Genomic DNA, 22792 nt, shown 5'->3' with positions numbered 1-22792 from the left:
GGTTAAAAAAGAAATTATAATTAATTAAACAAGAAAAAGGAGTGAACAAAATAGATATTAGTTAAACTAATAAAAACTTAAAATTTACCGAGTATATGTAGTAAAAATTGGAATAATAGTAAACTGAAACTAAACTTTTAAGTAACTCAATAAATGTATAAGCCAAAGAAATATTTGATGAGACAACAGGTATAATAATAAAGTTGAGTGTCCTTTTTTTGGTAAAAAGTTTGTAACAAAAATGTGTACATTTTGATGGCAAAAGTGCAATGTTCTTAGGGTTCTGAGATAATTCTGATTTATCGCATAATTGTAATTGCATTGCATAATTTAAATAATAAAAACGTCAATAATGACAGTATATAATATTTTTGTAAAAAAATGAGGTATTATCTTAACCAAACTGTTATAGACAATAAAAAAATAAAAAATAAAAATTTTTGAAAAGAAATAAAATAAAATATAGTAAATAGTATTCACTATGAAAACCATTGTGAGGTAAGGTATCTGACGTATGACGTTTGTGATATATAGCAAGAACAATATGATATAAACATCTAGGATAATTAAATTAACACAAAATACAAACTTATAATTAATTAATTCCAAGAAAAGACAACAAAAGAAAGGTATAAACTAAATAGTAATTTGCTGAAGTCACACATATAGTGAAAAAAGGTTGTATTAGAATGATATTAGTTAATCTAATAAAAGCCTAAATATACTGAATACCTGTAACAAATTTGAAAAATAGCAAACTGGCAGTAAACTTTTAAATAGTTGTATAAGTCATAATATATAAAAGTCCTAATAGAATCAATTTAATAAATATAAAGAACAAAAACTAAAAAGATATAATATAGTCATATGTATATACAATGAAAAACAGCGATAACGAAGATTATGAAAGCAAAGATGGGTGGTCAAAATAGACAGAAGTATGAACCAAATAAATATTTGATAAAATAACAGGTATAATAATAAAATTGAATGTTGTACATTAATTAGTTAAAAAAAAAACAGCAAATATACAGGTATAAAATAGAAATAAGATACAGGCGGTATATCTTACTTAAGAAATAAGAATAAATACAACAGTTAAAGATAGGAAGCTATACAATGACATAGACTGAAAACCAGTACAAAGAAAATTGTAAAACTAAACAACACAAAACACAAATATAGGATATATGGAAAATGTATACTAGAATGATATTAATTAAGCTAATAAAGCTTAAAATGTACGAATGCTTGTAATAAGATTATTAAAATAAAATAAAAATTGGTAATATAGTAAAGATGTACTAAACCTTTAAATAGTTCAATAAGCCATAATAGTTAAAAAATGCAGAAGAAAAACTGATAATATATCAATATAAAATGAAAATGAATGTGTATATACAATGAAAAACAGTGTAACGAAGATTATAAAAGCAAAGATGGGTGGTCAAAATAGACAGAAGTATGAACTAAATAAATATTTGATAAAATAACAGGTATAATAATAAAATTGAATGTTGTACATTAATTAGTTAAAAAAAACAGAAAATATACAGGTATAAAATAGAAATAAGATACAGGTGGTATATCTTACTTAAGAAATAAGAATAAATACAACAGTTAAAGATAGGAAGCTATACAATGACATAGACTGAAAACCAGTACAAAGAAAATTGTAAAACTAAACAACACAAAACACAAATATGGGATATAAATTAAATAATAATTAAACAAAAAGAGAAGAAAGGTTAAATTAAATACATATTTGGTGAGGTAACATTACATAGTGGAAAATGTATACTAGAATGATAATAATTAAGCTATTAAAAGCTTAAAATGTACAGACTGCTTGTAATAAGAATATTAAAATAAAATAAAAATTGGAAATATAGAAAAGTGGTACTAAACTTTTAAATAGTTCAATAAGCCATAATAGTTAAAAAATGCGGAAGAAAAACTGATAATATATCAACATAAAATGAAAATGAATGTGTATATACAATGAAAAACAGTGTAACGAAGATTATAAAAGCAAAGATGGGTGGACAAAATAGACAGAAGTATGAACTAAATAAATATTTGATAAAATAACAGGTAAAATAATAAAATTGAATGTTGTACATTAATTAGTTAAAAAAAAACAGAAAATATACAGGTATAAAATAGAAATAAGATACAGGTGGTATATCTTACTTAAGAAATAAGAATAAATACAACAGTTGAAGATAGGAAGCTATACAATGACATAGACTGAAAACCAGTACAAAGAAAATTGTAAAACTAAACAACACAAAACACAAATATAGGATATAAATTAAATATTAATTAAACAAGAAACAGAACAAAGGTTAAACTAAATACATATTTGGTGTGGTAACATTACATAGTGGAAAATGTATACTAGAATGATAATGATTTAGCTATTAGAAGCTTAAAATGTACAGACTGCTTGTAATAAGAATATTAAAATAAAATAGAAATTGGAAATATAGTAAAGTGGTACTAAACTTTTAAATAGTTCAATAAGCGATAATAATTAAAAAATGCGGAAGAAAAACTGATAATATATCAACATAAAATGAAAATGAATGTGTATATACAATGAAAAACAGTGTAACGAAGATTATAAAAGCAAGATGGGCGGTCAAAATAGACACAAGTATGAACTAAATAAATATTTAATAAAATAACAGGTATAATAATAAAATTGAATGTTGTACATTAATTAGTTTAAAGAAAATCAGCAAATATACAGGTATAAAATAGAATTAAGATACAGGCGGTATATCTTACTTAAGAAATAAGAATAAATACAATAGTTAAAGATAGGAAGCTATACAATGACATAGACTGAAAACCAGTACAAAGCAAATTGTAAAACTAAACAACACAAAACACAAATATGGGATATAAATTAAATAATAATTAAACAAAAAGAGAACAAAGGTTAAACTAAATACATATTTGGTGAGGTAACATTACATAGTGGAAATACATTACATACTACATACATAGTGGAAATACATTACATACTAGAATGATATTAATTAAGCTATTAAAAGCTTAAAATGTACAAATGCTTGTAATAAGAATATTAAAATAAAATAAAAATTGGAAATATAGAAAAGTGGTACTAAACTTTTAAATAGTTCAATAAGCGATAATAATTAAAAAATGCGGAAGAAAAACTGATAATATATCAACATAAAATGGAAATGAATGTGTGTATATACAATGAAAAACAGTGTAACGAAGATTATAAAAGCAAAGATGGGTGGACAAAATAGACAGAAGTATGAACTAAATAAATATTTGATAAAATAACAGGTAAAATAATAAAATTGAATGTTGTACATTAATTAGTTAAAAAACAGAAAATATACAGGTATAAAATAGACATAAGATACAGGTGGTATATCTTAGTTAGTAAATAAGAATAAATACAACAGTTAAAGATAGGAAGCTATACAATGACATAGACTGAAAACCAGTACAAAGAAAATTGTAAAACTAAACAACACAAAACACAAATATGGGATGTAAATTAAATAATAATTAAACAAAAAGTGAAGAAAGGTTAACATTAAATAGTGGAAAATGTATACTAGAATGATAATAATTAAGCTATTAAAAGCTTAAAATGTACAGACTGCTTGTAATAAGAATTTTAAAATAAAATAGTAGAAATTGGAAATATAGTAAAGTGGTACTAAACTTTTAAATAGTTCAATAAGCCATAATAGTTAAAAAATGCGGAAGAAAAACTCATAATATATCAACATAAAATGAAAACGAATGTGTATATACAATGAAAAACAGTGTAACGAAGATTATAAAAGTAAAGATGGGTGGTCAAAATAGACAGAAGTATGAACTAAATAAATATTTAATAAAATAACAGGTATAATAATAAAATTGAATGTTGTACATTAATTAGTTAAAAAACAGAAAATATACAGGTATAAAATAGACATAAGATACAGGTGGTATATCTTACTTAATAAATAAGAATAAATACAACAGTTAAAGATAGGAAGCTATACAATGACATAGACTGAAAACCAGTACAAAGCAAATTGTAAAACTAAACAACACAAAATACAAATATAGGATGTAAATTATATAATAATTAAACAAAAAGTGAAGAAAGGTTAACATTAAATAGTGGAAAATGTATACTAGAATGATAATAATTAAGCTATTAAAAGTTTAAAATGTACAGACTACTTGTAATAAGAATATTAAAATAAATTAAAAATTGGAAATATAGTAAAGTGGTACTAAACTTTTAAATAGTTCAATAAGCCATAATAGTTAAAAAATGCGGAAGAAAAACTGATAATTTATCAACGTAAAATGGAAATGAATGTGTATATACAATGAAAAACAGTGTAACGAAGATTATAAAAGCAAAGATGGGTGGACAAAATAGACAGAAGTATGAACTAAATAAATATTTGATAAAATAACAGGTAAAATAATGAAATTGAAAGTTGTACATTAATTAGTTAAAAACAGAAAATATACAGATATTAAATGGAAATAATAAACAGGTGGTATATCTTACTTAAAAAATAAGAATAAATGCAACAGTTAAGGATAAGGAGCTATGCCATGACATATAATAGTTCACTAAGCAATAATAGTTAAAAATGCGGAACAAAAACTGATAATATATCAACATAAAATGAAAATGAAAGTATACAATGAAATTACAATTATATATGAAATATACAATTTTTACAATGAAAAACAGTGTAATGAAGATTATAAAAGCAAGCATGGATTGACAAAATAGACAGAAGTATGAACTAAATAAATATTTGATGAAATAACAGATATAATAATACAATTTAAAATTTAAATATATTATAATTTAAAAATAAAATAAATACAACAATTAGAGATAGGGAGCCACACCATGATAAAAAATTAAAATATGGATATGGATATAGAATTAAAAGCAATAAAAAGAAAATTATAAAATCAAACATGATGAGGTAAGATGAAATTTATAATAGATAAATGCAGGAATTAAAGTTGATTAGATAAGGGATATATAACAAATGTAAAAATTGTTCAAACGAGAAAAATAAAATAAAATCATAATGAAATAAAAATGAGAAAGAATGTATATAAATGTTTTGTAAGAGCAACTTTAAAGAAGAATATAAGAACAGATATTTAACAGATAAACTAAACTACTAACCACAGTAACAATACAGTAAAATTGAAATATAAATAATAAGATATATGGTCCAAAATATTAGATGGGTATAACAGTTTACATATAATAGGTCACACAAGAAAGAAATGATGAAAAGACATTAGATAATTGAGGAAATCAAAATAATGATAACAATAAATGCGTAAGAAACGATAAGATGACTGTAAAAGGAACATACGAATTTAAAAAATTGAAAATAAAATAACAATGAAACAAAGAAGATAAATAGTTATAAATTAAAGGAATGTTGTGAGTTGAAATGGGTAAGATGTATAGTGGAAAAATAGAATATTTTTACAAGAATGGAGATTTGTTGTGGTAACAAATATATAGGTAGCAAAAATTCAGTACAACATAAAGTTAAAGAAACGATATAACATTATATAAAATGAAAACATGCAGTTGGTATCAATAAAAGGGTAGAGAAAAATAAAAACAAATGTGATGAAATTAACTATAGGAAATTGATATGACAAGACCAAATAACTAAACAGATTACAATATTACTAATGGCGGTGGTAAAAACTATATAGTGATATGAAGATAAAATGAGGTTATGTACAAAATATTAATTATAACAAAACATAGTACAATAAATGTAACAGTTCAACAGCAATAGTAAATATTAATAATTTTTATGAGGTATCCAAAGAAAAAATAAGTGTACGTAGGACTACGATAACGAAAACATTGTAGAGGTTCAAAATACGAGGTTTAATTAAGATATAATGAAAATAACTGAAATAATCTATGAAAATAACACTAGGTATACATACGAAAGATGTATAATATAAAAGGATGAAATCGGAAAAATATACAGTACTGGTTAGATAATGTCTATAATAGATAATGTGCAATAAATATAATACAAAACGAATTAAACAAAAATTAGTAATAATTTGTTGAGAAATTATAAAAGTAAGGTGTTAAATAATAAAAGGAAAAAGAAAGTAAAGAGAATAGGACAAATATAATAATTAGTATTAAAACAATAGATATGATAAATATATGACAAAAAATACATTAAAATCTGAGAAAATGAACTACTGGTTAGCAAGTTAAATCAACAATAATAGAAATAAATTTCTAAAAATTGTGTACGAATGATAGGCAGTGGGAAAAAGATGAAATACTATAAAAGAACAAATAAAATTATCGAATACATCGGAATAATTTGTATTTATGTTTAGAGAAATATATTTACAGATCATTTTATATCAATGTATGTATAATAACAAAGAAATGTGTATAAATCAAGTGTACAGTTTAATCTTAATTATCAAACTTACTTGAATATTTCTAGAGGTTATAGAAATAAGATAACGAATATATGAAACAAATATTTGCACAACACTCCAATTTTACAGGAAACATATCCTTGAAAATAATCAGTCATAATAAAAAAGTAAATAAATTCTAACCGTTTCTAATTAATTTTAAATTGATAAGGAGAAGAATATTCTAAGAATTTATATTTAATAATCTATAAAATGTCCAACAACATATTTAACAGATTCAGGTGTTTTACAATTTTTAAAGATATAAGATAATATGATTCAAGTTTAAGGCAGGGGCTTCCTAAAAACTTTATAACCCATTTACAAATATTCAAACTTGATTAAATTTACAAAAGTAAACAGTTGTATGAAGAAAACTTTTCTTTGGTACTAAATGTACAACTTTAATAATAAAAACCTTGGAACTATTTTGCAATATAACTTAAAAAAAATATAATAAATCATCGAAACTGTAGCCCAACAATATATATTCCCAGAATAACATTTCGTTGATACCAAAAACGTCTGTACTTAGTTAAACAAACTTAAATATATAAGTAAAATACTATATATTGTACTAAACATCACGGAATAAAGTATATAAAGTAATATATGTAAAGATTATGTACGAAAACATATGAGGAAGGTGATTCAAAAAGGTAGATATGTAGATAATTTGAAAAATATTTAGAAAATGTAAAAGATATTGTAAAAATGTGAGAATATGAAAATTATTTCGTGAGTACGAGATGAATTTCAGCATATATAAAGTAAAACTTTATTAAATATATAGAGAAAGAGTATTTTAAATTATATTTTAAAGTGGCGGGTGGTGGGCAAATAAAAAAACCAATAAATATTGTGGCTGATACATAAGGTTATATAAATATAGTTTATAACTATATAAACTAATATTTGTTAAGAAAGTCATATTTACGAAAATATATGGAAAAGGTGATAAATTAATTTAAAAACAGAAAAGGAAAAGGTGTTAACAGAAAATAGACATATCTTGTAAAAAAACTCATATAGATGAGAAAATGTCTAGTATATTAAAAAAAATTTTTGTATTAAAGAATTGTTTTAAATACTAAAACTAAAGTAAAATATTAATATGTAAGATATTGTATAAGGTATTAGAAAGTAGATAAGAAAAATGAAACAGCAATAGTTGTAACTTAAACTATAATATTTGTATAACAAAAATATAAATATATTGACAGTGATTGAAATGTATATTATATGCAGTTGTAAGGTAAAACAGTGTAAAAAAGTGTAAATAATATAAAAAATGTTATATGTAGAATATAAGAGATACAATATAAGACGGCCAATTAATCAAATATAAGAAAATAAGATCAAAAATAAGAAAAGAAACTATGATATAAAGTTATTCAGTATATGTAAAGTAAAACGTTAATAATACAATAGAAACAATATGAACATATCACAAATAATAATAAGTATTGTAGTTTATACATAATATGGTGATTTATAGGTTATTAAATTAATTAAATATGATTTATTATAAAAATAATTAAAAAAAAGAGATGCAAAAGAAAAATATTTTGAGAAAGGAATAAAGTAACGAAAAGATAAAATTATGTTATATAGAGTTGTATGGAAAAATGTAATATTAATCTAATTATATATTAGAAAGTAAAATATCATAATATTAGTATTAGTATATCTAAAGGAACAAAAGGAAGACAGAAATAGGCATAGACTTTTGTAAAAATGTGAATGAAATAATGGAAATAAAAAGCATATGATACAAAATATGTATTAAGTTATATTAGACAGTATTAAGAAATAACATAATGAATTGAAGAATTCTTCAAGTATATGAGATGTGCGATAATTATGTTTAAATATGATATAAAGGTTTTAAAAATACCTAAATATGTTAATTATAATAACAGCAAGTTATTAAAGATACATTTATTGACAGTGGTCTGACAGTGAAACGTATATTATGTGCAGTGGTAAAGTTAAATGAAAGTGTAGATATTTTAAGAATATAATACAGCGAAAATTGTGGTTAATGCAAGCGATACAATATAATAAGAATAATTTAAAGAGGGTGGTGGACAATACAACAAGACAGTGTGTGATCAAGAATAATAAAATATACTCTAATAGGGTATTTATAAACGAAGCCAGTACATGTAGACAAAATATTAATCGAAAATATATGGAAAAGATGATGAACGAACTTAAAAAAAGAGAGTTGCTAATAAAAAACAGACATATTGTAAAGAATAGGTTAAAATATTGAAAATATAAAATTATAATTTATAGAGTTGTATGAAAAGTGTAACGTGCTGTATGAAATGTATTAGTTATATTATATGTTAGAAGGTCAAATAATAATATGTAAAATTTAGTATAGCTATTTTTTTTAATGCTATAAAAAGGCAGGTATATATTGTAAAAATAGGGCAGAAAATATTTATTAAGTTGTACAATCGTGTTAAACGATGTCCAGTTATACAATAAAAGTGTAGAAAATATAAATATATATTACGCACAAAATTGTGATAAATATAAGAGATACATTATAAAAGATTAATTTGTGAGGAGGGTGGTTGGCAAATGCAAGTCAGTGAGTTATTAAAAATAAGAATATAAACTCTATACAAGTATTTTAATTTATATAAAGCATAAATGTAATTTTTATTTAGATGCATATTGAAAATAAATGAAAATTGTAAACGAATAAAAAACAGAAATGTGCTAATAAAATATTGACAGAAGTTGTAAAGAAGTTTTAAAATTACATAATTATGCAATTATTTATGTATACATATGTATAAAATGATATATAAAGTAATGTAATATATTTTATTGTATGAAGTTATTTTATTATCAATATATAATTTTAACATAATCTATTAATAATATGCAAAATATCGTAATATTCGTATCGTATATTATAAATAAGAAATACTTTAATATAAGAGTTATAAGGAATTTCAATATATGTATAATAAAAGGTTAATAATTTAATAAAATATATCTTATTGCTAGAAAAATATAGCATTTCTTTAAAGAGTAGTTTGGTGGGCAACATAAAAAAAAATAAGTATTGAAGCACCATATATAATATTGAACTATATAGTTCTTTAAAAATATTTTATACAAAATATAGATACAATTTTATTGAGATGATAATAGGTCTGAAAATATACGAAAATCTAGTAAATGAATTAAAAGACAGAAATATGACAATGAAAAATAAGTATACAATAAAACAAAAATGTGGATAATTAAAAAATATTGTAGATCAAAATTGTCAATAATATAAATATACTATATTCAAAGCAAACATGTTTAAAGAGGAGGGTGGTGGGTAATACAACAACAAAAAGTTGTTTTATTTATAAGTATGTGATCCAAATTAAGAAAATAAACTTTAATGTAAAATGTATAAGAAAATTCAATTTAAGTAAAATAAAATGTAATAATTTAATGAAGTATATTATGTTGGCAGAAAAACTGCAACATTTCTTTTAAAAGTTTTAGCGGGTAACATAAAATACCATAAATTTTGAAGCGCCATATATAACATTGAAATATCTGTAAATATATTTTATTTCAAATTTAAATACAACTATATTAAGATGGTAATATGTCTGAAAATATACGAAAAATGTAGTAAATGAATTAAAAGATAGAAATATGACAATAAAAAATAAGTATACCGTAAAACAAAAATGTGGATAATAAAAAAATAATGTAGAACAAAATTGTTGATAATATAAAGATACAATATTCAAAACAAAAATGTTTAAAGAGGAGGGTGGCGGGTAATACAACAACAAAAAGTTGTTTTATTTATAAGTATGTGATCCATATTAAGAAAAGGAACTTTAATGTAAAATTTGTAGGAAAATTCAATTTACGTAAAATAACATGTAATAATTTAATTAAATATAATATATTGGCAGAAAAACTGCAACATTCCTTTAAAAAGTTTTAGCGGGTAACATAAAATACAATAAATTTTGAAGCGCCATATATAACATTGAAATATATAGTTCTGTAAATATATTTTATTCAACATTTAAATACAACTATATTAAGATGGTAATATGTCTGAAAATATACGAAAAATGTAGTAAATGAATTAAAAGACTGAAATCTGACAATAAAAAATAAGTATACAGTAAAACAAAAATGTGAATAATAAAAAAATATTGTAGACAAAAATTTTAGATAATATAAAGATACAACATTCAAAACAAAAATGTTTAAAGAGGAGGGTGGTGGGTAATACAACAACAAAAAGTTGTTTTATTTATAAGTATGTGATCCAAATTAAGAAAAGGAACTTTAATGTAAAATGTATAAGAAAATTCAATTTAAGTAAAATAAAATGTAATAATTTAATGAAGTATATTATATTGGCAGAAAAACTGCAACATTTCTATAAAAAGTTTTAGCGGGTAACATAAAATATCATAAATTTTGAAGCGCCATATATAACATTGAAATATCTGTAAATATATTTTATTTCAAATTTAAATACAACTATATTAAGATGGTAATATGTCTGAAAATATACGAAAAATGTAGTAAATGAATTAAAAGACTGAAATCTCACAATAAAAAATAAGTATACCGTAAAACAAAAATGTGGATAATAAAAATATAATGTAGAACAAAATTGTTGATAATATAAAGATACAATATTCAAAACAAAAATGTTTAAAGAGGAGGGTGGCGGGTAATAAAACAACAAAAAGTTGTTTTATTTATAAGTATGTGATCCAAATTAAGAAAAGGAACTTTAATGTAAAATTTGTAGGAAAATTCAATTTACGTAAAATAACATGTAATAATTTAATTAAATATAATATATTGGCAGAAAAACTGCAACATTCCTTTAGAAAGTTTTAGCGGGTAACATAAAATACAATAAATTTTGAAGCGCCATATATAACATTGAAATATATAGTTCTGTAAATATATTTTATTCCAAATTTAAATACAACTATATTAAGATGGTAATATGTCTGAAAATATACGAAAAATGTAGTAAATGAATTAAAAGACTGAAATCTGACAATAAAAAATAAGTATACAGTAAAACAAAAATGTAGATAATAAAAAAATATTGTAGACAAAAATTTTAGATAATATAGAGATACAACATTCAAAACAAAAATGTTTAAAGAGGAGGGTGGTGGGTAATACAACAACAAAAAGTTGTTTTATTTATAAGTATGTGATCCAAATTAAGAAAATAAACTTTATTGTAAAATGTATAAGAAAATTCAATTTAAGTAAAATAAAATGTAATAATTTAATGAAGTATATTGGCAGAAAAACTGCAATATTTCTTTAAAAAGTTTTAGCGGGTAACATAAAATACCATAAATTTTGAAGCGCCATATATAACATTGAAATATCTGTAAATATATTTTATTCCAAATTTAAATACAACTATATTAAGATGGTAATATGTCTGAAAATATACGAAAAATGTAGTAAATGAATTAAAAGACTGAAATCTGACAATAAAAAATAAGTATACAGTAAAACAAAAATGTAGATAATAAAAAAATATTGGAGACAAAAATTTTAGATAATATAGAGATACAACATTCAAAACAAAAATGTTTAAAGAGGAGGGTGGTGGGTAATACAACAACAAAAAGTTGTTTTATTTATAAGTATGTGATCCAAATTAAGAAAATAAACTTTAATGTAAAATTTGTAGGAAAATTCAATTTAAGTAAAATAAAATGTAATAATTTAATTAAATAAATTATATTGCCAGAAAAACTGCAACATTTCTTTAACAAGTTGTAGCAAGTAACATAAAATACAATAAATTTTAAAGCGTCATATATAACATTGAAATATATAGTTCTGTAAATATATTTTATTCAAAATTGAAATATAACTATATTAAGATGGTAATATGTCTGAAAATATACGAAAAATGTAGTAAATGAATTAAAAGACAGAAATATGACAATGAAAAATAAGTATACAATAAAACAAAAATGTGAATAATAAAAAAATATTGTAGACAAAAATTTTAGATAATATAAAGATACAACATTCAAAACAAAAATGTTTAAAAAGAGGAGGGTGGTGGGTAATACAACAACAAAAAGTTGTTTTATTTATAAGTATGTGATCCAAATTAAGAAAAGAAATTTTGTTGTAAAATTTGTAGGAAAATTCAATTTAAGTAAAATAAAATGTAATAATTTAATGAAGTATATTATATTGACAGAAAAACTGCAACATTTCTTTAAAAAGTTTTAGCTGGTAACATAAAATACCATAAATTTTGAAGCGCCATATATAACATTGAAATATATAGTTCTGTAAATATATTTTATTCAACATTTAAATACAACTATATTAAGATGGTAATATGTCTGAATATATACGAAAAATGTAGTAAATGAATTAAAGGAGAGAAATATGACAATAAAAAATAAGTATACAGTAAAACAAAAATGCGGATAATAAAAAAAATATTGCAGAACAAAATTGTAGATAATATAAAGATACAATATTCAAAACAGATGTTTAAAGAGGAGGGTGATGGGTAATGCAACAAAAATTTGTTTTATTTATGAGTATGTGATCCAAATTAAGTAGATATACATTAATATAAGAGTTTTAAGTAATATATTCCATATATGTACAATAAAACGTTAATAAATTAATTAAATTTATCTTATTGCTAGAAAAGCGATAGCATTTCTTTATACATAAGACATATACAATCTAAGAAATAATATTAAGTTTTTATGAAGTATTAACAAAAATAATGAAATAATTAACTAGAAAAGAGGAGGGTGGTGGGCAAACTAATCAAAATAGTATGTTTTATAACTAAAATAAATATTAAGTAAGGTTAGTTACAACAAATAATGAAAAGTAAAACAAATGTTTATAATATTTTACTTAATTAAAATCAATAGTTCACAGATTAATATAAAAACAGAAAGATGACAGAAAATATAAGGAGTATCAGATAGTTTTATTAAAAAATCAAATGAATATTACATATTACATTAGTAATATACTGAATTAACGAGAGAGAAAAGGTTCTAAATACATTTAATAGCGATAGAAGGACCCTCTAGAACAAATAAAATATTAATTTGAAGTGGTAAATTAAACAACTATTACCCAAAACAATTTGGATGATATTGAATAAGTAAAAACATTTTATAATCAAAATAAATTATCTGCATAATATTTATTCTATAATAGGTTACCTCCCATTGCATTCACCACAATTCAATAAGGGCTATTATTTGTTATTTATTATAAAAAAATAAATAGGGTTGTCACGTTAAAAAGAGAAATGAGACATTTGTCGTAAAAAGCGAGGAGGGAGGTGGGCCAAACAAATATTATTAAATACATTTCAGATTATTATTAGAGTTAATTTAACTAATCAAATAAAGCATAAAAAAATAAGCGAAAGTATCAATTTAATTAGCGTTTTATTGTAATGTAATAAAAAGTATTAAATAAAAAATATAAAATTACATTATCACATATTAATATCGAAATATATGGACGAATAAAGAAATATATATAAAGACTAATTAATTTGTTTTATTACGCACCTGTCTTCCTATCCTTATATCCGCATTTACGCCTTATATTTACGTTCAACTTTATAAATGTCTAAAAGAGATCAGTAGAAATATATTCACATTTAATTGTATTATCAGTATTTTTAATAGCATTAAAAAAGAACTTTTAGTGGAAAGTCATTTAACAATTTTAATGCTTATTTTGATTAAATTACTAAAAGGTAACTTAATTTCATATGATTGATCATTTTCCATTCCAGCCAAATATTATTTTGTTTGAATCTGTTACTAAAGTATAATTAAAACAACATCAAAAACGCATTGATTAATAAGTAAAAACATTTTAAACTAAAAAGAAAGCTGTATAAGATTTGTTACACGATATTTCCTTTCGCATTTACCATAATTAACAGAGTCGATTGTCCGATTTTCTATCGTATATATCCCAGCAAAATAAAAACATTCTCATTTTATATAATATCAGAATTCATTACTATTAGTTGTTAATATTTACTAATTTTAATATATTGCTAGTATCAGTAAATGTTTTAAATTTATTAATTTAACATTGGAATAGAATAATAGGAATAGATTAGGATTTTATTTGTAATATTTTAATATTATTTTGATTTTAACTTCATAATATGCTGCATCGAGCATCTAGCAAAATATTTTAGTATAATAAAATCACTAGAGTAAAACAAAAATAGCTAATAATGTAATGTTCTCAAAGTTTGTGACACTATTTTCATCTATTAGGAACGGAGGAGGGGGAGTTTTATTCACATTGGCTTTCTTAGGAGCAAATTACAAGTAGAGTGGAAACTATTGTTAAGTTTTATATACATATATACTCATCAGTGTAACATAAATGAAATAACTAAACACTGCTAATAAAGATGTTATTTTTAAATAAATATGTTGTTTCTTTTAATTGCCTAATCCCATCTTTATTCCTGTATGTATCAGTGTAACATAATACCTAAATAATTGCTACATAATGCTGTTTATGTTGTTATCTTATAAGAATAAAATTAATAAAGACAATGCATTTAAAACGAAACTACATTTTAAGACTATACTGTAGCTTACAGTCCTCTCGACTTGAAGTAATGGCAAAGAATTCCAAAAATCACTAAATCCTAGTTTATCTGCTGTTCTCATTTCAATGTCATTAACATTATTAATATATAGAATATTTAGTTTGTCAACATGTCGATCTTGTGGTAACCATTCCACGTCCTTAAATTTCGGTATTCTAAAAATATAAAATTTACTGTTTTAAATGTTGTAGTAATCAAAATGCGCATTCGCCAAAATTTATAATAAAAAACTCCAATTAATTAATTTGAGTATTTTGCATTTGTTTTTATCATATTGTTCGAATATTTTGGCCTGGCTGGCTCACATGTATTGTAATTAAATTAGTAAAACAATAAGATTGTATTTTTAGATAATAATTTGAGGTTATTAAGGAGTAGCTATAAATGGAACCTTATTTTATAAAACCGACTGTAATAATTACTAATCATATGTTAATTTGTTTCTAATATTTATATAGAGAATATTATACATTTTTAGTTTAATCGCTTTTTACCGGTCGTAACCGGTTACTTTTCCAAAAATATTAAAACGCGAAGTAAATGTGGTGACATTAATTTTATATGGGCTTTATTAACTAATAATTATTTAGAATGAAAACTCCACAACACAATGAAACTAAAAATTATCATTTTCCCCTCACAAGGGATCTCGAATAATTTATAATCTTCATGTTATTTAGATTAGATTTGGGTAAAAACATTCGAATTCAACTGACAAGAAATTAATTTATTAATAACTGTTTAGTATCGAATAACTAGAATGTTTCGATAGACTTCTATCGAATTGGATACTCTTAATATATACATTTATCTTTGCCGTGACCTCGCATTTGCCATAATAAAAACAGTAACAATTATCACTCATAATTGGCTTTATAAATTCTATCATATTTTGTTTTGGGTAATAGACCAAAATATATATAGTAAGTTTGCATTATTAATTGTACATACCCTTTCTGCGCATACTCCGCTAGAAACTCTGTAAACAATTCCATCATTTGTTCATCATTATCTTGTAATTTACTAGGAGTTCCTATCATACCAAGCAATAACCTTGTGTCATCGCCATGAGAAGTACCTGTTATCAAACGATTTAATTTATTAATATCAAAGTACAAGTATTTTCGAATGTGGTTAGATATAAGTGTTTTGATCCTTTTTATCAGACCGAATAAAAATAAAACGGTTTTTTGATTTATAAATATTTCACCAAAATCAGTAATGCCTTTTTAAAAAATATATCTGAATGCTATTATGAAGCTTGATAGTATAGTTTAATTAAATTATTTCATAACAATATACTAGAATAAATGAATCTGAAGTTATTTGCTTAAAACTCACCTTTCACTTTCGAAGGTGGAAAGCTAGGCATTTTCAAAATGTAGGAAAATGAATAGTAATATACTTCTGATCTTACAGCAGCTGTATGCATCTTTATTGCTTCCTCGGCATCAGTTAAAAATAGGCGTTCAGTGAAGAGCTAATAAAACATATTTTATATATGAAATGAAGTAAACATAATACCTACATCAATCAAGGAATGAATATTTTCTTCAGTAAGTGGTTTATCTTTAAAGTAAAAGGTTTTGATTTTACTTAATACATCATGTTCTGTGTTTTTATCTAACTTATTATTGGTTTCTATTATATATGGCATTATATCGTACCATTGCTCATCTAAGAGTCGAAGTTTTTTAAGCCATAAAATAACTGAAATAAGTAAGTAAATATATATACATATACAGACATATATATATATATATATATATATATATATATATATATATATATATATATATATATATATATATATATATAGACTTACAACCAACAGGAAATAATCCCTCATCTTTTGTATTCGAGGTAATCCATGGTACATCATAGATGTTGCCATTCTCCATAATTTTATATGGATGCTCGCTGATGAAAGCATTTTCTGATCTCGGTTCTATAACAGGCCCAAAAATATTGAACGGTATACCATCCACGTGTTTGTAAAAGCTAATTGTTGCGTTCATCAAAGCGTTCCCGTCACATTCCCTCAGACAATCGAGGATTTTCTGTGACGATGAAGTTGGGCAACTTAAATTTTTTGCCAGAATTTTAGCATCATCCAATGGATTTAGTTTCAGTGACCAATGTTGCAAGGCCGTCCCGCTTTGAGATAGCCCTCGATGGAACAAACCTAAAATATCATGAACATTGACCTGGTTAAACATATGTTTTGTTTTAACGAGTTGTTTTACACCGACAAATGCGGTTAGTTGGAGCACAAGTATGTCTTGCTGATATAGTTATCTTGTCTATTAGTCATAGTGATTCATGTTTAATTTTAGGACGAAATATTTTTGTTATTGAATTATGCGAATAATAAACGACTATATATGATACCTTTAGAAAGTGGAGATAGGTAATGATAATGAACACTGGCAGCCCCTGCTGATAATCCAGTAAGAGTAATGGAAGTAGGGTTTCCACCAAAAAATTGAATATTATCTTTTATCCATTCCATAGCCAATACTTGATCTTTCAAACCGTTATTACCGGGTATCACGTCATCGCCGGTACTAAGGAAACCTACAAGAATAATTCTAAGCATATCGAACATTGTTTATCCCATTTTTACCTAATGAATTTAATCGGTAGTTGAAACTAACATAAACGATTTCTTTATCCATTAGAAACTCAGGGCCAGCCATGAATTTCGGGGAACCTAACATAAATGCACCTCCGTGGATGTGAACTACAACGTCCAAGAGTTCATTCGAGTTTATGATTTCTCTGGGAACGTATACATAAATATACAAGCAGTCTTCAGTTCCTGGAGTATATAATTAAAATGACTTAAACCACTGAAAACTACAAACATTACCTCTTGGACCAAAAAATAATGAAAATGGTATAAATTGGAGGCACTCGTATTTCTTATTTGCTTTTAAAATACCGTTCCATGCATCTGCTGGTACAGGTGCCTGTAAATTAATCAATTCGAACTTCGAATCGAATCATATATTTATTAGCGAATATTACCTGAAACCTCAAATTTCCAATGGGTGGTTTGGCGAAAGGAATGCCCTCAAAAGCTGAATATGTTCTATTCCGGTATGATTTCTCGTATGTACCTTTTATTAGACCTTGAGGAACTTGTACTGTTGGGCCATCTGATTCTCTTTGTGCTAGTGCTGGTATATCTATAATGTCTTATGTTAGAATTCGGCCGAACTTATTAAATTGTTCATACTGCTTAAGAAAATTATAAATAAAGTCCTCTCGCACCATAAAAGATTCATCATCTTGTCGATTGAAAGACTGATTGTCTAAATGACGATTTTTGAAATGATTGTCAAATTATTTTAAAAAGGTAATATAATAGTTTCGTCCAACAGTGGCTTACATTAAAATCTTTTTCTTCAAATGTATGTTATTATCATATAACAACACACGACACGCTACTGAGCAAAAATATTTTTGATTACTGGGAACAGGGTCAACAATTAAACAATTTTATTACAAGACTTCGTACCTGTAATTATATTTGAACATAGATTTATAATTTGAATTTAATTATTAGGTCTCTGCTGTGACCTGTAAAATAACAGGAAATGTGTTTTTACCCTTTCGTTAATTCCAAATAAAGAGAAATTTACAATTAAAATAAAGAGTGTCCTTAACTATGGTTGGTTCATGTAAAAGAAAGACCATTAAAGATTTATACCCGTTTATTATATCAATTAAAAGTAAATACATCAAAAACAAGCAGTATATATGTTACTGATTTCTTCACGTCTATGCCGCCTTGACAAAACCAATCTGTTTATTTCCCAAATCATAAATTGAATAATATTCTGATAAAAATGCCCCACCCAGTCCCCACATATTATTAAGGCTATTGTCTCCTATAAAGGCAGATAAACAAATAGATAATGAGTGCCATGTCATCTAGAAAACACCATACAACAATTATATAATATAAGTATTAATTATTATAAATATTACCTGAATTGTATAATCTCGACCTTTAAGGGAAAATGGTTTACCTCCAATGTAAAATATAATTTCAGGTAATTTGGAGATTGTATCGCAGGCAACCTAAATTGAAGAAGAAACAATGTTGTTTATATAATATAAATGAGCAAATAAATAAATATATTTATATTACTTACAGAATATCTTCCCAAAAGCCATGGCTTGGCATTAATATTATTATGTATTTGGTCTACTTGATCTTTTGGTCCATATATACTATTTGAACTGGTATCAGTTAATGCAGTGCATCCGGATGAACATAGCGTGATATTTGCATCTTTTGATCCATTAAGAAACACCCTAAAATTGCCATAGTCAGGAAGCCACAGAACAGTACTAACATTTAGTACATCTATTAACGTACTTATCCAGATCAAATTGCCAATATGTTCCTGATTTTATTGGCAAATATAAAATATCATCATAAATAGTTTGATTGTTACTATCCTTGTGACTATGGATATGCCTTTTTTCAATGAAACCAAGAATTATGTTTCCACCATGGTCTGATTGTTTATCTCTAAATAATATTTTTTTTTTAGAATAGTTAACAGCTTTTAAAAATTCTTTACTACCTGTTTAAATAAATACTGAATAATGGATTTTCTATTTTCTTTTGTTGTATGAGGTTGTAGAAAAATGGCACATAGGCGTCAATTTGAAGGCCCAAGCCAATTACACCATCTAACTTGCTAAAAATATAGGTATATGGAACAGATGTCATCTCTACAAACATCTGATCGGTCACATTGATATGGGAAACCTGGAATTATTGTGTTATGTTATAAAATCATAATTAACTATAAAGTACATACATATAAAACATCATATGAAAAAAATCCAGTTAAATTATAGCCTTCATCTTCAATTTTAAATTGTCGTCCATCTTTTTTGTAGAGGCTTGATTTTGAATGATCATATTTGTCATGTCCAACTAAAATATTCATAAAAGTAATTGTACCTATTCAGTTATAGTAAAATGAAAAGAATAAAAAAATATATTTTTTTCAGAATTATTTAGAATGTTTTCATAAAACTATATGAATTAAAATTGTTACATACTACAACCAATTGTGGTCCAAGGGCATTGTTCTGACATAAGCCAAGTTGCAGTCCATGCTGTATCAAATGCTACATTCATTGGCTGACTTGGTTTGCCTACTCTGATTTGGGCATAATATTCATTCTAAAACATTATATTATACATATACACAAATGTACATATAAATAAAATAAATTTATATATAAATATATAAATTTGTGAAATAGTCTTACATCTAAATATCTATATAAAGCAACCGAATCATTTGTTCTATTTTCTGTTAAAATATTAGTAAAGTCAATGCCATAAGTTTTTAACTCTTTGACTGAATTTATTAATACTTCGAATGGAGATTTATGCTTCGCTATTTTAATACTGCAAAATAATAATGATCATTAATTACATTATTAATATATTATTAGACTTACTTGAAACTTGAGCTCTCAAATTCAGCATTGCATTTAAGATATTTTACAAATAAAAAAAGTAGCACTATAGTAACTGTTTTATGAAGCAAATACATCTTTCAATTAAGTTTTAAAAAAATGAAACCTATATCTACAAGTTAAAGGGCGCTAGTACTAGAGAGTCTGTATTTTACACTTACATTGGCATAATCCAGTATACGTTTGTTATTTATAATCTCAATATTTGGTGATTACCCTATTCTATATATTATCATAATGTTGCCAAATTTATTTTTGTATATTAGGGATGTAGGAAAAATATAAGAATATCGATATATTTGGTGTATATTTTTTTGGCCAATATATCTATATCTCGATCTTTTTAGCCAGTATTTTTCGATATTGTGGACAACATCCCTATTGTATATATTTATATATTATATATTATATTTATATATTAATTATTAATCAGCATAGGATATTGAATGTTTACATTACTATTAGTAATTCTTCAATATATATATATATATATATATATATATATATATATAAATGGATTTGAAAATATATTTTTTGAAAAATTACTAATAGTAATGTAATGTAAACATTCAATATCCTATGCTGATTAATAACTAATATATAAGTATAAGTAATATATTAAGTAGTAATTATTTATAGTAATTATTCAATAAAAAATTATACATTTTCTTACAACTAATATAGGCAAAATACTTAATATTGAGCTAATAATTCGATACTGTACATTCCTAAACAAAAGTAAAAAGACTGACATAGCTACATAACCTCAGTTTTATATTTCTTCAAGTTGTGTTTAGCTCTAAATAAAATGAGGATTTCAAATATATTATTTAGCAGAATCGGCAAATGGTCAAAGCAATATGCAAATTTACCAGATCGATATATAAAAAGATCGATGGAACAAGTATACTGGAGGAATCCAAAAGGCATTAATTATAGGGCAAATGCTGTTATACAACGGAAAAAATTCTATTTTAGTGTACATAGGCCGTGGACTGCAGAGTTTAGAAATGATAATGCTCCAGGAGTATATAGACCTAAAGTGTTCGTAGAACCAGTTAAAGAGTGGAATTTTTTTTGTGGGGACAGAGTTGAGGTTTTAGTTGGTATTATTTACTTTAAGTTATGTTATGTCAATTATTAATTACATTTGTGTAGGTAAGGATAAGGGCAAGCAAGGAATAGTTAAACATATTTTTGAGGAGCGAAACTGGGTTATAGTTGATGGGTTAAACTGTAAATTGAAACAAATGGGCGCAGATAAGAAAAGAGAATTTGAAGGAATCTGGATGCAAGAAGAACAACCTTTATTAATAACAAACGAAGTCGCATTGGTTGATCCATCTGACTTAGCTCCAACTACAGTGGAATGGAGGTAGAACAATATTATTCGTTATTATAAGATATAAACTAGGTTTTCTTTTAGATTAACTGAAGCTGGTGAAAGAGTTCGTGTTTCTATCAGAACAGGTAGAATCATCCCTGTGCCAGCAACAGCATCACAAACAATTGATTATAAGTCAAAATCAACATATAAGGAACAACCCAAAGATACAGAAGGGAGTGTAGTAACTGAAGTCACATTTAAACCAAAACTATGCACTTTTGAAATGGATCTCATGGATAAAATGGGTATTAAAGAAGACAGAATACCTCCTAAATCATATTGGTATTAGTAATAAGATTATTAATAAATTGTCATGTTGAACACTTCCTTGATTTTATAATTATTATATGATGTGATTTTTTTGCATATTTATTTTTTTAGTTCATTATCCTAATCTTGTTTATTTTATTAATTGTAGTGTTAAAGAAACAGCTAATAAACATTCTGTTATAAAAATTTTATTTTCTTTATTATATACTGGATGCCATAAATATTAATTTTTGGCTGAGCTAAGAATAATAACTAGAGAAATGATGTGATTTTTGTTTTGTCAGTTTCATTGGAATTTTTAGTGACTGAGCTTACTTGTTTTCTGTCACCAATTAACATCCTTTGAGAAATGTTTCATTGTCATTGATGAATACTCTTTGGTGACCACAGTTTTTATTCCTTTGTTTATACAATTAAAAACATCTATGAATGGGTTA

The 22792-nt window shown here is 24.5% G+C and overlaps 3 protein-coding genes and 3 long non-coding RNA genes across 6 annotated transcripts; 2 read left to right on the top strand and 4 right to left on the bottom strand.

Annotated features, from left to right (window-relative positions):
* Nucleotides 1-387: 387 nt before the first annotated feature.
* LOC143200825 (uncharacterized) lies at nucleotides 388-3566 on the bottom strand. The gene is made up of 2 exons (XR_013006822.1): nucleotides 2882-3566; nucleotides 388-2280 (listed from the first exon to the last, which is right to left on the bottom strand). It is a non-coding gene; the product is annotated as an uncharacterized LOC143200825 (long non-coding RNA).
* Nucleotides 1581-6177, top strand: LOC143200823 (uncharacterized). The gene is made up of 3 exons (XR_013006820.1): nucleotides 1581-2386; nucleotides 3592-3959; nucleotides 4530-6177. It is a non-coding gene; the product is annotated as an uncharacterized LOC143200823 (long non-coding RNA).
* Nucleotides 4776-7843, bottom strand: LOC143200827 (uncharacterized). Its single transcript, XR_013006824.1, has 2 exons — nucleotides 5735-7843; nucleotides 4776-5681 (listed from the first exon to the last, which is right to left on the bottom strand). It is a non-coding gene; the product is annotated as an uncharacterized LOC143200827 (long non-coding RNA).
* Nucleotides 7844-14895: 7052 nt separating this feature from the next.
* On the bottom strand, nucleotides 14896-18588 carry LOC143200800 (venom carboxylesterase-6). The gene is made up of 10 exons (XM_076411514.1): nucleotides 18426-18588; nucleotides 18215-18375; nucleotides 18057-18156; nucleotides 17811-18005; nucleotides 17576-17761; nucleotides 17010-17369; nucleotides 16713-16894; nucleotides 16526-16664; nucleotides 16136-16262; nucleotides 14896-15339 (listed from the first exon to the last, which is right to left on the bottom strand). The coding sequence occupies exons 1-10, from the start codon at nucleotides 18475-18477 to the stop codon at nucleotides 15102-15104; spliced, it is 1740 nt and encodes a 579-aa protein (XP_076267629.1). The 5' UTR covers nucleotides 18478-18588; the 3' UTR covers nucleotides 14896-15101.
* A 297-nt stretch (nucleotides 18589-18885) lies between these two features.
* LOC143200804 (lysosomal aspartic protease) lies at nucleotides 18886-20898 on the bottom strand. Its single transcript, XM_076411522.1, has 9 exons — nucleotides 20681-20898; nucleotides 20486-20627; nucleotides 20273-20396; nucleotides 20026-20144; nucleotides 19786-19973; nucleotides 19575-19730; nucleotides 19348-19510; nucleotides 19181-19273; nucleotides 18886-19123 (listed from the first exon to the last, which is right to left on the bottom strand). Exons 1-9 carry the CDS (start codon nucleotides 20773-20775, stop codon nucleotides 18971-18973), a joined length of 1233 nt encoding a protein of 410 aa, XP_076267637.1. The 5' UTR covers nucleotides 20776-20898; the 3' UTR covers nucleotides 18886-18970.
* Nucleotides 20899-21448: 550 nt separating this feature from the next.
* Nucleotides 21449-22542, top strand: mRpL24 (mitochondrial ribosomal protein L24). The gene is made up of 3 exons (XM_076412681.1): nucleotides 21449-21804; nucleotides 21857-22073; nucleotides 22125-22542. Exons 1-3 carry the CDS (start codon nucleotides 21507-21509, stop codon nucleotides 22372-22374), a joined length of 765 nt encoding a protein of 254 aa, XP_076268796.1. The 5' UTR covers nucleotides 21449-21506; the 3' UTR covers nucleotides 22375-22542.
* Nucleotides 22543-22792: the final 250 nt, after the last annotated feature.

This window comes from Rhynchophorus ferrugineus, unplaced genomic scaffold (assembly GCF_030347505.1).
Source record: "Rhynchophorus ferrugineus isolate W39M unplaced genomic scaffold, kcgeb_rfMv2 rfM8, whole genome shotgun sequence".
Classification (NCBI taxonomy): domain Eukaryota; kingdom Metazoa; phylum Arthropoda; class Insecta; order Coleoptera; family Curculionidae; genus Rhynchophorus; species Rhynchophorus ferrugineus.
Note: the sequence above shows the minus strand (reverse complement) of the source record. Positions and strands in the feature narration are given on the sequence as shown.

Excerpts from the sequence above, each read along its gene's own strand:
- mRpL24 (XM_076412681.1), top strand. The coding sequence starts at position 21,507 with ATGAGGATTTCAAATATATTATTTAGCAGAATCGGCAAATGGTCAAAG. Across the intron at positions 21,805-21,856 it reads CAGAGTTGAGGTTTTAGTTG|GTAAGGATAAGGGCAAGCAA; the intron begins GTATTATTTACT and ends ACATTTGTGTAG. Across the intron at positions 22,074-22,124 it reads CCAACTACAGTGGAATGGAG|ATTAACTGAAGCTGGTGAAA; the intron begins GTAGAACAATAT and ends GTTTTCTTTTAG.
- LOC143200804 (XM_076411522.1), bottom strand. The coding sequence starts at position 20,775 with ATGTATTTGCTTCATAAAACAGTTACTATAGTGCTACTTTTTTTATTT. Across the intron at positions 19,731-19,785 it reads TTCAGTATTTATTTAAACAG|AGATAAACAATCAGACCATG; the intron begins GTAGTAAAGAAT and ends AATATTATTTAG. Across the intron at positions 19,124-19,180 it reads GTCGAGATTATACAATTCAG|ATGACATGGCACTCATTATC; the intron begins GTAATATTTATA and ends GGTGTTTTCTAG.
- LOC143200800 (XM_076411514.1), bottom strand. The coding sequence starts at position 18,477 with ATGATGAATCTTTTATGGTGCGAGAGGACTTTATTTATAATTTTCTTA. Across the intron at positions 16,665-16,712 it reads ATATTCATTCCTTGATTGAT|CTCTTCACTGAACGCCTATT; the intron begins GTAGGTATTATG and ends ATGTTTTATTAG. Across the intron at positions 16,263-16,525 it reads TCCACCTTCGAAAGTGAAAG|GTACTTCTCATGGCGATGAC; the intron begins GTGAGTTTTAAG and ends GTTTGATAACAG.